We start from the raw sequence: 16,578 nt of genomic DNA on the forward strand, positions 1-16,578 counted from the left end.
GGCTACAAATGAATATTGATTCCAACAGAACTTCATAGGAGTAACACCCCAAAAAACTTTGATTTTGTATTTCCCTAACTAACTTAAAGTGGCAACAGATTCCAAATGAACAGGAGCACCATGTGAATTTGGGGCCATGACTGTATTCTCGTTGTTTATGTGAAGATCTGATTCCAAACCTAGGCTTCAAGCACTAGTTACTAATTTAACGCTTCACTGCTTCTCCACTGAAGAGATTCCGCTCTTGTATTTAGGAGCAGAACAGCATAGTCATCAGTTTGTCTAAACTTGCAAGCTCTAGATCATTTTGTTTTTTCAGCAGATTTCCAAACTACATAACTATTGCCTTCTGATTGGCTGACACAGTCTCTGTCCCATTGTTCGGCGGCTCTATCGGCCCTCTCTGTGTTTGATGCTCATTAACAACAAGTTACTGGTAACTGCTGTTGGAATCCTGTCTAGCTTGACATTATAGTGAATTTTGGAAGAGTACTGAACTCAGAGCTATTTTGCCTTGCTATAAGGGAATAATAAAGGTATGTTTGTATTTTTTATGCAAATATTTCGCACACAGCTTCACTTTAATAGCTTGTAGCTAAGTTCAATTGACAGTTTTCTTATATTGATTTGTGGTATACAGATTTACTATTGTAAATGATACTGTCATTGACTGAAAAACGCATGGCACGCAATTAAAAACAAATACCTGAAAAACAACATTACAATTCTTAAGAAATAAAAAAAACAGCTTAAGACTACCTGCAAGACATTAAATAAAATGGAGGAGTGTTTTTTTAAAGGTTTTGTGTGTGTGTGTGTGTGTGTGTGTGTGTGTGTGTGTGTGTGTGTGTGTGTGTGTGTGTGTGTGTGTGTGTGTGTGTGTGTGTGTGTGCGTGTGTGCGTGTGTGTGTGCGTGTGTGCATGCATGCATGCATGAATCCTTCCTTTTCTGTGCTGTTGAAGATTTGGAAAGTATATAACTTCAAGTATCTGGCTCGTAGTCCTGAAGACACATGTTTCTGCTGCTGCAATGTGCTCACCAGTTTCCATCATTTCCTGAACACCTTGAGCTCTATATAATTGATGCAAACACTGCGGCTTTTAATTCAATATGAATCCCACTCAGGTCTCTCCTCAGGGGTGATTGATTGCCCAATTTGCGATTTTTAGGGTATTAAGATGTAAAAATGGCACGATGAAGTTACAGGGGTCTATTAGTAAGATAGTTGCCCCTCAGTTGAGTGATCACTCTTGCATTAGAACCTTGTTACTCTGAAAAAGAGAGCAAAGGACAAAACAATTAAACGCTCTCCCCGTGTGGATCACTAAAAGGTGGACTGCGTTATTTACTTTAGCTATTACTTAGCTGCAAATATACTAAATGAGCTGAAGGACAAACCCTCCAGGATAAATGGCTTGTGAAGCTGTCAGCTTTCCAAAAAGCCAAAGCTTTTATCTTATTTAAGATGTCTGGTGGTTCATCGATGCCTCCTGGAAAGCATGGAGCAAACAATAACTAGCAATTAACAATGATGGAACAATTAGATAAGGAAGCAGGCATTAATGTTGGAATCCACGCTTGTTCATGTTAGCGACCCTGCGTAGGTGCATAATCACAACAGGGAATTAACATCAGGTTCAGGGTTTAAATCATGAAATGTTGTTCACTTTACAGAAATTAAAATGCAATTGCCAAGTAATGGCTTTGCAATTAAACTAGTACTACCATCATTTTTGTTGTCTGTCTCCATTTATCCAATCTGACTGGGATAAAATAATAATGTAAAGTACTGTAACAAAGATACCATGATTGCAATTATTTTTGCCAAAACTGCTAATTGACCAATTATTTTGATCCCAGTAGCTGTTTGCTTTGGTGCTTCTTAAAAGCTTCTGTAATTAAATGTATCTGCAGTCCCTTTACAAAGCACTATTTATACAGCTGGCAGGAAGGAAGAACATTCCGTCCCGAAAGAAAGAAACTTGCTGATTGTGGACTTGTGTTGTTTTATTGCAGTTTTAATTGCACACTGCAAATGGTTTCATATTTTGTGTGCATGTTTGTGTGTGTATGGGGGGGTGGCTTTTAATCCTGAAAGTTTTGATAAATTCATAGAAATCATAAAGAAGGAAACCTTTAACATAGTCATTTAACTGGAGTCTAATTCAGTCAAAAGAAAAAGGCAAACTCAAAGAAACGTTTCTCGAAATCTCTTCTTACTAGATTTATTTAGTTGTTTTTTATTATAACTCCATATAACTTTCTGATTATTTAAGTTACACAAACACACTATATATATATATATATATATATATATATATATATATATATATATATATATATATATATATATATATATATATATATATTCTTCTACAGTACAGTCCACCAACACATTCTCTCTAACTCTCCAATACTTACAACAAGATTTTCAGAGTAACAATAGCATAATTGGGTACAGGATTAAAGATCACTTTTACTAAATGCAGTATGGGTGAAATAATAAAAGGGTTAATCTATGCTTTGTATAAAAAAGTACATTTCATCTGCCAGTCAGAACCCCTACAAAGTGCCTTCTATTAGATGAACTGGTGCCATTGCTTGAATCTCGATTCTAATTGATGTCTGTGTGTGTCTGTTACAGGATGTACAGCTTTATGGGCGGAGGGCTGTTCTGTGCAGGCATAGGGAATATACTCTTGATTGTTTCCACAGCAACAGATTACTGGATGCAGTACCGACACTCTGGCAACTACATGCACCAGGGGCTATGGAAGTACTGTGTGACTGGAAAATGCTACAGTCACACCGACAGCATTGGTAAGAGACTGGAAGAGTATACTGTAGCACAGTGACACAGGGACAGGTGCACAAAAACACCTAGAACAGTGTTATATGTTTTCAGAGCAGGGTTTTTGACAGCCCAGAAAGAGCAGGTCTGTGCTAAGAATCTAAACAGTGGCAGGTCTTTTTCTTTTGTGAATTTCATGCTCATGTAAATTAAGGGACAATAGCACTAAATTCAGTCCAGCATGGTGCCGGCAGGTGCAGTCAGAGCCCCCCCCCAGCTTCTCGGCCCTGGCCTGAGTGCTCCCTGCTCTTCAGTCCTGCACCTCCATCAAGCAGAGACTGGATTGTGTAGTTTTGTGCTGTGACTACCTTGCACTCTCTGGGGTCAAAGCTCAGCCCATCAATCTCACTTCACATGAGATTCGTGATTCAAGCGCTGATGGCCCACCAGCATTTGCTGGCTTCAGCTGTGACTGGTTACTTTTATTTCAGATTGCTTTGAATTGAATATCACCACTATTCAGGAAGAAAAGCTGACAATGTGCAAAAAACACAGAAACTAAAACTTTAAAAACAATACATCTGCAACGTGTGATCAAGACGTGTTGAAACCGCTTGCTGAACATCACCTTCATTCAAACTGTGTTTTCAAGACGTGATGATTGCACATTGCTTAGCTGGTGTGGGTTGGGTGCATGACACACAGGGACATGTTTACTAAGCGCTTACTCACTAAAAGAAGAACATTCCTTGCAAAGGAGTAATAAAGGATTTGAGACTTCTTCAGAGACAGAGGGATCATAATGTAATCGTTCTTCATGCAGGGAAGCTGGTTCTTGTTGTTGTAGAACAGTTACAATTGTTTTATTCTCCTCCGGGTGTCACAGTTGCCTTTGACTTTAAAATGCTTTGTTATATTAATTTGCTGTCTAGTCTTAGCTTTTCAAAATAGCATATGCATATGATGTGAGTGTAATCCCTGATCTGTAGCTCTGACTGGTGTTGAAACTCTGCCCATGACAGCTTACTGGGATGCTGCCCGGGCTTTCATGATTCTCTCCTTACTGGCCTGCTTCTTTGGTATCATCATTGGCATCCTAGCGTTCATCCACTACTCCTCCTTCGACAGGTTCGACAAAACCTTTGCAGCTGGCATTCTTTTCTTCATTTCATGTAAGTTGCAATATATATATATATATATATATATATATATATATATATATATATATATATATATATATATATATATATATATATATATATATATATATTTCTTACTTTTTTTTTTTGCCCCACTGCCTCTATACCTATCAGCGGTGTCCAAAAATGTACATTAGGAAAAAATTTTAAAAATAAAAAATAAACTGCACTGACAACATCTGGCCACTAGGGGTTCTGCACCACACACAGGAATCCATTAATAGTTAGTGTAAACAATATTACTGCTGAAGGAAAAGACACATCAGCCATAACATCGGATTACTTTTACAAAAAGATACACTGTACACAATAGGCATTGCAATCTACTTAGCAGCTATTCAAGAAAAGTGAATAAATATATCAATGCATAAAGGGCTGCTTTGTGATGTGGCTGTTTCGATACCCTGCTCAGTTTGAGAACCCCACGTTTGGAACAGCTGAAATAAGCTCTTCACATAAGCTGTGTGTGTTCTGTCTTTGCAGGCATCTTTGCATTGCTGGCTATGGCAGTGTACACTGGGGTGACAGTGAATTACTATGGTAAGGGGTATGGCTATTGGAGGTTTTCCTGGTCTTACATCACTGGTTGGGTGGCGGTCATCCTCATGTTCTTCTCAGGTACGCAAGGCTCCTATCAGCAGTACTGTTCTAGTGAAGCACAAATGAGTCCAATAGCGTCAGACCAAAGATACACGAGTCACAATTTACTGAACAGTGACGTGGAATTAATACTGAACTGCAACTGAATTATTCTGGATTTTGAATGTCCAATGTTTTTTTCTTTTTTGTAATACTAATTTCACAAGGCCAAAATTATATATAAAGGAAAATAAATGGATAAATAAACTCAATAAATACCATGACACCTGCTGGTTTAACTAGAAAGGAATAGCAGATTGCTACATCAGTAACTATGTAGTAAATGACATCACAAACACATTAACAGATATAAATAGAAATAAGGGAGTGTAGTTACCATGGCATCAAAAGCCTGCAAGTACCTCCAGTGTTTGTTTTCAAACACACTCTCTCTTGACAAAGGCATGTTAAACATACCGAAACATTGTGGGGTGGGAGGGAGGGCGAATAAAATTATAGATAAGTATTTAATTATGTTATATTGAATTGCTTTATATAAGAATCTCGCTATAGAACTTTGATCAGGGTTCCAGAAGCATTTAGTTTTATTGTTTATGATGTGCAGGAGGCCTCTTTAGCAGTGGTAAAATATCAATGAATATTGTCAGCATTCATTTTGTGAATACACTCAATCGTGAATGTATACTCTAAGCTCTAAAATGAAGACCAACCCTGTTTGTTTTGTAGGGATCTTCTACGTGTGTGCCTACCGTATGAACGAGTGTCCCAGAAGCACAAGCTCACACTAGGACCAGAAGCCTGCTCCATTTGCTATGGGGAAGGGAGTAACTGGATTTGAAATCCAGGAATGCCTTGTCCGGTTTGAAGCTGGGGGTGCTGACTCTCATATGGCAATAATAAAATAATGTTGCGTTAACCGGTCTCCCAGTGAAAGCACAATGATACAGTGGGACTGCAGAGGAGGAAATGATGTGTGCAGCACAAACACACACACCCACACACACTCACACGTGTGCAGATCACTCAAACTAACATCCCTGCATCGTCATATTACATTTACAGCTTTTATGTTCCAATGCTAATTAGGTGTAGCCACCTAACAGCCATGTGTTCATTTGTGACGATTCTCTGATATAAAATGACAAGTCAGAAACAAAACAGACACCCCGACCTGAATCAGTTACGACCTCATGGATACACTGCCCTGTTATGCAAGTGGAATGGCTGGACAGTGCTGCAAGCCATGGGGTTGAGCCAGTGCAGTCACTCCGGCATGTGGAGTAACAGGTGGGGATGTGAAAGGACAGGGTGAGTGGGACGGTGCATTGACAGCTCAGAATGCCATCTCTATAGTGTCCTGCTGGGCATTCAAAGTATTACACAGACATTCACTATTGCAGACTGACTGCCACACCTATCTCTCTTTACTAAACGCACATGCTAAAGGCTTTGTAGGGGCTCCTGTATAGGTCTCTGTGTGATCTCAGGTGAAGGAGGCTGATTTACTTGGGGATGGATCAACCTGTACCTCCAGATGCATTGCACTCAACATTATTGACAGCAAGTGCTGCTGCAGTGTGCAACTATTGAGCATGGTACACAATTTGTGAGTGAACTTTTGTATGCAGAAACGGCAACACATTTTTAAAATCTATTGTTTTTTTTGTTTTTTTTGGTTTTACACTTTGATGTCAGGGTTTTCATATCGGTTTGTACCAATCCTTTGAGATATTTCATTTATTAAAAATAAGCAGGGAAAAAAAGACATTTCATTTTTCATTACTGTCTGTGGAAGAACGCCAACATTCATACACATGAAAATCGTCATCGTCCACACCTTGCAAGTTATAGGTTACATAACAGTAAAACAATAATAATAATAATAATAATAATAATAATAATAATAATAAAATAATAATAATAATAATAATAATATACCAGGTAAGCGTGCAAACTTCTGAGATGCATGTCATTGTATGTTTGCAGGAACCTGTAGACACATATAAACAGATTAAAAAGCGAGCAGTTTAGAGAATATGACGTTTTGGACAGGGACCTAAATTAACCATCGGTAATGAAATCCTCAACTGCGTTAAATAATCCACTTATTTATTTATTTATTTATTTATTTATTTATTTATTTATTTACCTTATCCAGAGTCCTTGGAGTGAGAACAGGATTTTGACAGGCCCCTTTGTTGTGATTGTTTTATGCAGTTCATGACATCAGTCTGTAGGTGGCGCTTGTGCTGAGACTGCGGCTGGTAAATAGTTGGAGACAGTTAATATTGTGCTGCTTCAAAGCCCTAAATAAATAATACATGCTACTCCTAATTATTATTATTATTATTATTATTATTATTATTATTATTATTATTATTATTATTAATAACAATAATAATAATTCCTACATCTAATCATATTTTTTTGACAAAAAAAAAAAAAAAACGAATGTATTATTATTATTGTAATGAAAGCATGTATTCGTGTTTGTTTAGGCATTCTCACAAGGGAAACCTCAGTTTTGAGGAGTTACACTGGTATTCTACCTTTTTCCAGCACCCTCCCTGAAAGATTCCCTTTAATTATTCTGTGCTTTCGCTGCTAACACTCTTAACCTGAGCCGATTTCAGTTTGTTCAGCACAGGCAGTGCGCTTGTACTCCGCTGGAGACAACCCCCCTGTGCACGCCGTCTCACCCCGGATTAGACTCTATCCTCTTCGGCTGCGGCTCCCCACCTCCAATACACAGCTCGGTCTGCCTCTAAACACTCACACAGGGTCAGCGGGCTGTTCTTTCCGTTTCCAACCCATCAAGGTTCATCGAATGTCCAAACATGCAGGATATTTGTATTTATTTATTTGCTAGTATCTTCAATCTACCACGAATCCGCTATTATTATTATTATTATTATTATTATTATTATTATTATTATTATTATTATTATTATTATTATTAAGGTAATAGTATTATTACTGTTATTTCACAAGATACACTATAAACACGTGTGATATTAAGCGACACAATTTGTGTTGAAAGGCAAAAAGCAAAGTCGTTAATCGCAACGATTAGTGTGTGCAATATAGTAGTACTTGTATTTGTATTGTTAGCAATAATAATAATAATAATAATAATAATAATAATAATAATAATAATAATAATAATAATAATAATAATACTTGGTTAAAACCATTACATGTATTGAACTGGTTCGTTCTCAGCTAGACCGAGTTATTCCATTGTGACTGGTAAACAGGTTTAAAGTACTAGGTGTTATGTGTTTCAATTTAAATTGTGACGTGTATTTTATCATTTTATTTCTGACTGTGAATTGTGCATTCTGAAAATGGATCTGTGTACCAAAGTTTTCTATTGATTAAGAAACTGCTAATAATACATATCTATTATCATTGCCTATGGTTTGTTTTTTTTTTTTTTTTTTTTTTTTTTTTTTTTTCATTTTTTTATTTAATTTAATTTGTTCAGTTAAGTTTAGACTGGATCTCCCACTTCAAATAATGATGCTTAATACATAAATTAGAAAAAAAAAACTTTTATTATGTGTGTGTGTGTGTGTGTGTGTGCGAATTGTGTTAGTGTGTGTGTGTTTGTGTGTGTGTCACTGGGAGCCACTTCAGACAGATCCTATTGTTGTCAATTCAGCTGCAATATAATGAAGTTACAAGAAAAAGGTCCTTTGTAAGCATCTTAAATGCTTGTTTATCAAAAGCATTTAAAACAAGAGAAGGGTAATTAGAGTCAGTTTCGTGAGTCTTCGCGTCTGGCACAGGTCCGCTGAAGAGTTGCACCTAAAACAACAAGAGAATATTCCGAGCTGTGGGTAATACAAAGAATGAAGACACCCCTAAACAACCAGAGAGATGCCTTTTACGCAGAGGTATCACAAATGCGCACAATGATTATAGTGTTACCATAATGCCGTACAATCATTTATTAGGAAATTGCTGTAAGGAATCGTTTGCTTTTCTTGCACCCAGTTATCGAATATTTCAGAAATCTTACAGTAAGGCTGAAGTGTGTATTAAGTGAAAATAAGTCCAGATTTAACGAGAGGCGCTATTCCAATGCGACGAGTCACGAGATGTGTTGTATTATAACTTAGCTAAACATAGATTCTGCATAGAAGAGAAAAATATGTACAAATATCATTTTATTATAAAGTCAGGTATGGGTAACTTGTGGCGTTTGAAAAGACACAGTCAGTGTATACTCAAATGAAACACCGATATGTGTGTTGCTTTCTATAGAAAGCTTAGGGAATCATGTGATGTGGACGTTGTATGTTCTTAGCAGGTGTACAGTTTTGTAAATGATACATGCGTTGAAACATGAAGGCATATATATATACACACACACACACACACACATGCATGCAGACAAATGCATTCATCATTGATATGGGAATTAAGTTGTTAAATGCTGAATTTAACGCCGAGGCTCACTGATGTAAATGTTACACATAATCCTGCAAGCTTCTTAAAACAAAAGTATCACTTAAGTTAAGAGGGGTGCAGTGCCATCAAGCGTCCCGATTTCACTTGAAGAAATCACAAAAAAAAAAAAAGAAAAAGCTGCTTACCCCCCATATTGACTCTATTAAGCCAATACCATCACCATAAATTAATTTACTTTCCCGTTCGCTCCTAAAAGCTACTAGTTACCCTGTTGTGCTATTAATCCTACTCGAATCATGAGCAGATGCTGCGCTCCTTTTAGAGCTCCTGCCACAGTTAATGCGAGAGAGTTCTACAAGCAATTATAAAATCTAATACATAAATAACACTGTAGAGATGATATTGGTTCAGGACCGGTACCCCTAAAGGTACACGCGTACATTCATTAACACGACTAAGGGCCATACAGTTTAACGACCCTGCTGATGTTAAAGACCTTACAAGAAACAACTATGTTGCAAATGGGGCCGATTCGTTAGGACTAGTTGATTTTTTTTTTTTTTTTTTTAGTGAACGCTTTATAAGATCAACGTTTTCTTTTCTTTAACAAATGGGAAAAAAAATGTAAAGCTAACAATTAAGAAGACTTGTTTTGTGAACATGGCGCCCAAGTTGTTTTAAACGGTTGACAGAAATTACAAGCTAAAATCACACACGTGGAATTGAGAGTAGAAACATTATTCCAAATAGCATACTAAAAATAATAAAAATAAAAATAATTATTAATACAGTTAATCCAATTGTATATTATGCATACTTTTATGGGTAAGCCCAAGTTCAGGTATACAGAGCGATAACATTAATTATTCTGTAGATAATTGTCATTTAAGCTACTTGCTTCCACTTCTTTTATTATTATTATTATTATTATTATTATTATTATTATTATTATTATTATTATTATTATGTCAATGCAGCCAGTTAAGATTTGACCAGAATGCGTACCTGGTTGCATTGCACAGTCTAACCTAAACTGTTTAATTGATTATTTTTAAATATGCTTGTTTTACTAGATGCAATTTACGTTGATGGTGAGCAGGGGTGTGGGCGGCAGGTGGAGACGACCTCGATAGCTATATGAATCTTAAGACATTAAGCAGTTCACAAGGGCTTAGTGCATTGCCGTACATGTGCAATAGCAATCGACTATACGTTTATAGACAAGTACACCCTACACTACACTTATAAACAAAACGTTTAAGAATTAACATCAGTCTATAACACATTCAGCGTTGGCATTATTTTAGACTTTACTTATAGACAAACAAACAAACAAAAATACAAAGTATACGAATGACGAAACGTGTGTATAACCTGTTGCATTAGATTGATGTTTAATTCTTAATGACTTGCTATCCAGTGTATAGAATCCAGATGGGACGTTGCTGTCATGAAAGAGGAACACACACCTGACGTTACCTGTTCGTTCACTTACCTCGGATAATAGAATGCTGGTTGTCGACCACCTGGACTCGTGTGCGGTGGGCTGCAGCAGCAACACCAAAAGCCATGCCTGGCACACACTTGAGTTATACAACCGTGTTTATACAGACTGCTTCTGTGGAGACAAATGGGGATAATGAAACCTTAACAAAGCGTACTCATCGGTGTACCCGGAAAACTGGATTTCTAATTTTTAAACACAATGCTGACGACAGGCCCTCAGAAGAGCGTCAAATTAGTTAAATTGGGATGAACAGCGTACACTGGAAGAAGTGAGGTGGTTTGTCTGAAAAGGGCTCTCGCATTTGAACCTCTGGCGTGCTTTTTTCCCTCTTATTTTATTTTATTCATAGACCCGGGAGTGCAAACGTTTTAAGACAGTCCCTTTCTTATGCATAACAGCAACACAAAAAAAACCGTGCACGCACGCAGGGAAACATAATTACAAGATTCCAGCTCCGTTCTTTCACCCTGTGTTCATGTTCATTAACCGAACGAGGACTGCCATTTGTAGTCACTTAAAGGCGCTCATCCATTTACCTTATACCCGCTCATACATATGGAAGACAAGACTTAGACTTGCTGGAGTAATGCACTTTTAGGACTAATTGATTCCAGTAATTAATTTGTTCTACCTGCCTGATCCAATAGAAATCCTGTCCTCGGGCCCCAGGATTAGCACTTGCAGTTCTTGAAATCTTGTCTAATTATCTAATAGCATGGCCGCGAGAATTCTGCCGTATTAAAGCGCTTTTATCATTAACTGCTGTGATTGGAGATGTGATGACAACTCGATTTCAACAAATTACGGCCGCAAATAAGGAGATGGAGCAGGAGTACCCACTTGTAATTTCCCCGAGTTTAATGTCAATAATTAGGGCCAATTTGGCGGGAAATGAGCTCAAATTATCTGTTGCTGTGTTTTAGTACTTGATAATCCTAGCAAATATATCCAAAGGGAGCGGCACATATGTTTGAGCAAAGAAGTTAAGATGAAAGGCCGAAAGGTGAAATTGAAGACAGTGACACCGGAATAATAACTGAAATAGTCCTTTATATAGATATAATAATATATATATATATATATATTATATATATATATATAATATATATATATATATATGGATATATCCTATATCCGAAAAAGTCCAGGGCGACTACTGACTCTCCAGAAATCTTTATGTAATTAGGTTAATATAAGTATAAAGTTTTGATTTATATTTTAAAATCGGGCAAAAAATTACACTTTAAAAATGAAAATTACTTATATATCCATATATAGATATATATATATATATATATATATATATATATATATATATATATATATATATATATATATATATATATATATAGTAGTAGCCTATATATTAGCGATATTCTTCTTTATATATTTGGTTATACTTTGAAACATTACAATTGTCTTTTTAAGAGAGCATAAGACAAAGAGGACTTTGAGAGCACCGAGACATAGTTCTTTCAAGGGAAGAGGGTTTAAATGTCTTGCAAATGGGTTTAAGTCTAGACGCTTTTCAGAATCGCTTCGGTTCCTTGCGGGCGATGCGTCATTTCAGGACCATGGCGAGCGGCCCGCCCTCTCCGTTGCCGTCAATATAATTAATCCATAATAGAACTAATTGGATCCCCCGCCCCGCTGTTTTCCTATTGGTTAATCGCAAGTCTATTTCACAATTTGTACGTCTTGATCTGCTACAATAAATACCTATCAATCTGGCTTCACTGTTGCTTCTCACAAAACAACGACTTTCCTTGGCACTAATAATTTAGACGAAGGCTGACTGATTTGCCAAAATATAGACAGCAACCAATCCTTGGGACTGACTGAATTACTGTACAGAGGGTGAAAATGAATCTAAATTTCACGTCTCCGGCCCATCCAATGCCCTCTCAGAGGCCAACATCATTCTTTATTGAAGATATTTTGTTGCATAAGCCCAAGCCTTTACGAGAAGTATTTCCATCACCCTTCCACTCATTGGCATCGAGGGTACCTCTTCTGGAGTACGGGTACCCCCTCATGCCAACGCCGATACTGGCACCACACCCGCATCACCATCTTCACAAGCCGGACCATCACCCTTATTTCTTAACATCGCCTGGTAAGTCTATGTGCCTTGTATAAGCCTCGCTGAGCAACTAGTGAAAACCCAGCTACTTCTACGAATACTGTGGATACAAATGGAAAAACTTAACTTCTTCAGTAAATACTAATCAAAGTCTACCGCTATTAGATATTTTTTTTTTTTTTTTTTTTTGGTTTATTTCGAATCATATAGGTATTGTTGTTGATATAATAGTTGATATTTCTATCGAGTTTAAAGCTGCAAGAGTGGTCAATATTAATGATATGTGGTTATAAGTGAGGAAAATGTAGGTAATAGATCGAGTCGATTGTGCTATCAATAACCAGCGAAAGTTGGGGGGGGGGGGCATTACGCCATGAAACAAGAAATGTTGTGATGTCGTGTCTAGGAAGAATATTTGGAGAATAAGAGCTTTTAAACGGTGGTATAATGACAGAATATTGTTAAGATTATATTCTTTTTTATTATATTTTATTTGTATTTATTTATTTTTTTGCACCAGTACTATAAATATAGTTACATATATTAAATAAACTGCCTATCACTGTTACAAACAAAAGTCTAACCTAGATTTAAAATATATGTTTCTATTTAAAGCATTGTTATGATTGTCCTGTTCCACAAAAACACAAAGGTTGTCGAAATAAACACGTGACTCTTCTTGTGAAGTATATCAACAATGCGAAGCGATTAAACTCTGTTGCATAACATTCTGAAGGGCTTTGTTGTATCGTGTGTGATCGCACGTTTGAAGGCTGTTATGTTAATGGTGAATTGTAAAAAAAAAAAAAGGTGTTATCAAGGCGGCCCGTTAATTTATTGCAACACTGATTTCAAGCGAGATTTGCATCCTTGGAATTGAAAACTACATTATGCTGTCATAAAGTGATGTCTATTTTAGCAACAGGAGACCGAGTACAGCATAAGAAAAAGTGTATAGACCTATATTGTAATTACCATGTTGAGAAAGTTTCGCTCAACATGGTAATAAATAATATATATATATATATATATATATATATATATATATATATATATATATATATATATATATATATATATATATATAAAATCAGCAACATGGCTTTGTCTTTGTAGCATGCATTTACTGAAAATAATGAATGCGTTGTCGTGTAATTTCTATTCCTTAACGATGAGACATCTCCGTTTTGAGCAATGCAGTTGGATGTCTGTTTCAATGCCAGTACACTTTGCATGTGATTACTAGTATTTGCCTTCTATATTATGCCATTCTGTTAAAGAGTGCTCCATTATTGTTGGAGGTTAAACAGAGAGACAACGCATTGATCAGCCTTTTAAGTTAACATTTATTTGTTTCTAAAAAAAAAATTTTAAAAAGGAAACAAAATACTGATGTAAAAAAAAACAACTTTTAAATAAATATGTAGTTTTTTTGTTTTTTTTTTTGTTCCGCCTTACAGTTTTGTTTAAATTTGCTAATTTAACAATGCTTTGTGAATAGCGCCAATATGTTCTGATACAGTGGGAAAAGTCGTATGTTTTATTTATTTATTGTATTTTCAAATAATCTTGTTGATCTGCTCTAGGTATGCATGTCCCGGCCTTATTTCAGCACCACCCCGAGATACCCGGAAAGCACTGCCGACGGCGTAAAGCCAGAACGGTCTTTTCAGACTCTCAGCTTTCGGGTCTGGAGAAGAGATTTGAGGTCCAGCGGTATCTCTCTACCCCCGAACGAGTAGAGCTGGCTTCCACCCTCAGCCTATCAGAAACACAGGTACCACACTATAACCCGCTGTACACATGGTCCCCATGCGTTCTGTTTAGAAGAACGTGTCTTTAGATGGAAACCCTATTGCGGTTCGGTTCCACACAGAACCGTATGTTATTCATTATATGTTAATGGCTCTGTATATATTCTAAAAATAACGTGTTGCGTAGAATAGTTCGGAACTTTTCATTCATTTTAAATTATGCCTAGCATTCCATGAAGCATCCAATGTTTTTAAAGTAATTTTCATAAGCACCTTCTACTACAGGTAAAAACGTGGTTTCAGAACAGAAGGATGAAGCACAAAAAACAGCTGAGGAAAACAATCGAGGAACAAAAAAGCCCGAACGATCTGGACCCGAGCCAGGAGCACAACTCCGGCGAAACGGAAGGCAGCGAGAAATTCTCTTCCGAAGTAAAGACTATTTGCAACCAGGACTCGTACATCTCGGAGGACAACGAAGACGATGTTGACATCGAAGATGACGATGTTTGCTCCCAGGAGCATTTGTTATAATCGAGGTGTGTTGTACGCAAGTGACACTGAACACATACAAACAAAACTCTCAATGTGTCTTTGAGTTCTAGCAGCTGGAATCATCTACCACCGTCCAAAAACGAGAGAGAATCGAGTTTTTCTTATATATTTAAGATGCGTCCTCATGAGCAAAATACTTTTTATAAAAATGATTATTATTTATTGTGATTATTCTCACCGTATCAGTATGTTGTTGAGCTTTACAAACAAAATACAGTCTGTGTCGTATAATCAAATCAGTGAAGAGACCAGAAATGAATTCGTATTCCAACTTCACATAGAGAAGCAAGCAGAAAGTGTCTACAGTCTAAACCAATAGAGTTAAGGGGTCAGGACCAAAGAGTTTAAATTGTAAAAACTGATTGAAGAAAAAAAACAGATTGAGTTTCTATTTCTAAAATACAAGTAGGCATTCTGAGAATAAATAATAATCCGACATATTGGCTCAAATTGTGATGGTTGTGAGTACCGGTTTGTTTTTTGCAGACACTTTTATTATTATTATTATTATTATTATTATTATTATTATTATTATTATTATTATTATTATTAAACACATTATCACCAAGTATAGGCCGCGATGCGAGTGTTGTTTAAAATCCCTGCATCGGCTATTCTTCGGTGTCTTGTAAACGGTGTCTTGCTCCTGGGAATGAAGCGGAACATACTGTGCATTTTAAATTGTAAAGGAAACTTGTAGATAGCGTTTTCTATTCTGTATATACAATGACATGCTTTAACAATGACTTCTATTGCATTGTAGAGCCGTTAGATTTTATTTTATTCTGCCCTTTCCTAGCACTTGCGCACTTGCATATACATATATATATATATATATATATATATATATATATATATATATATATATATATATATATATATATATATATATATATATATATATACGCGAAATTGACACCACAACAAGTTCAATGATACGGATTCGTAATAGATAATAAATTATTTAATTAGACAATTTACCTGTTAAATGTTCTTGCCTGGACATTACATTTGTCTTTAATACACTTTTAAGCACACTTGTTGTTATTATTATTATTATTATTATTATTATTATTATTATTATTATTATTATTATTATTATTAAATATTCTGCAAGTTGGTTGAGTAAAAATAGGAATCAACAAGTGATTCTTTACATAAAAATAGAAAGATTTACCGAAATAAACATCAATATTTGGATCCGATTTAAAACAATTAACACTTTTACGCTTTACTGTATAGTTTATTTTGATAACTATTATTATTAGTAGTAGTAGTGGTGGTATTGTTGTTATTTTGTATGCGTGTTTAAAATATGTTCGATTACAATTTGCATTTTACAGTGTATACGAACTTCAAAGTGATACGTAAAGCAAACATTTACTTTGCGCTCTCTCTCTCTCTCTCTCTCTCTCTCTCTCTCTCTCTCTCTCTCTCTCTCTCTCTCTCTCTCTCTCTCTCTCTATATATATATATATATATATATATATATATATATATATATATATATATATATATATATATATGCATCATTGTAAAACAATAAATTAACTCTCCCACCCCTCCTTTAAAGCTGTGATACAGATCTATCATTTTGTCATGCTAAAAAAAAAAAAAACTACATAACTACCACTGAGACAAATTCTATTCTATTTATAGTGAGTGTACTTGA

At 35.9% G+C, this 16,578-nt stretch overlaps 2 protein-coding genes across 2 annotated transcripts; both read left to right on the forward strand.

Moving 5' to 3' along the window:
• Nucleotides 1–435: 435 nt before the first annotated feature.
• On the forward strand, nt 436–6,384 carry lim2.1 (lens intrinsic membrane protein 2.1). The gene is made up of 5 exons (XM_041235053.1): nt 436–536; nt 2,646–2,821; nt 3,815–3,964; nt 4,475–4,609; nt 5,318–6,384. Exons 2-5 carry the CDS (start codon nt 2,647–2,649, stop codon nt 5,377–5,379), a joined length of 522 nt encoding a protein of 173 aa, XP_041090987.1. The 5' UTR covers nt 436–536; nt 2,646; the 3' UTR covers nt 5,380–6,384.
• A 5,896-nt stretch (nt 6,385–12,280) lies between these two features.
• Nucleotides 12,281–15,029, forward strand: bsx (brain-specific homeobox). Its single transcript, XM_041234837.1, has 3 exons — nt 12,281–12,630; nt 14,184–14,374; nt 14,637–15,029. Exons 1-3 carry the CDS (start codon nt 12,378–12,380, stop codon nt 14,883–14,885), a joined length of 693 nt encoding a protein of 230 aa, XP_041090771.1. The 5' UTR covers nt 12,281–12,377; the 3' UTR covers nt 14,886–15,029.
• The last annotated feature ends 1,549 nt before the right edge of the window (nt 15,030–16,578 follow it).

This window comes from Polyodon spathula, chromosome 36 (genome assembly GCF_017654505.1).
Source record: "Polyodon spathula isolate WHYD16114869_AA chromosome 36, ASM1765450v1, whole genome shotgun sequence".
NCBI classification, from domain to species: Eukaryota; Metazoa; Chordata; class Actinopteri; order Acipenseriformes; family Polyodontidae; genus Polyodon; species Polyodon spathula.

Excerpts from the sequence above, each read along its gene's own strand:
- lim2.1 (XM_041235053.1), top strand. The coding sequence starts at position 2,647 with ATGTACAGCTTTATGGGCGGAGGGCTGTTCTGTGCAGGCATAGGGAAT. Across the intron at positions 2,822-3,814 it reads CAGTCACACCGACAGCATTG|CTTACTGGGATGCTGCCCGG; the intron begins GTAAGAGACTGG and ends TGCCCATGACAG. Across the intron at positions 3,965-4,474 it reads CATTCTTTTCTTCATTTCAT|GCATCTTTGCATTGCTGGCT; the intron begins GTAAGTTGCAAT and ends CTGTCTTTGCAG.
- bsx (XM_041234837.1), top strand. The coding sequence starts at position 12,378 with ATGAATCTAAATTTCACGTCTCCGGCCCATCCAATGCCCTCTCAGAGG. Across the intron at positions 12,631-14,183 it reads TTATTTCTTAACATCGCCTG|GTATGCATGTCCCGGCCTTA; the intron begins GTAAGTCTATGT and ends GATCTGCTCTAG. Across the intron at positions 14,375-14,636 it reads TCAGCCTATCAGAAACACAG|GTAAAAACGTGGTTTCAGAA; the intron begins GTACCACACTAT and ends CTTCTACTACAG.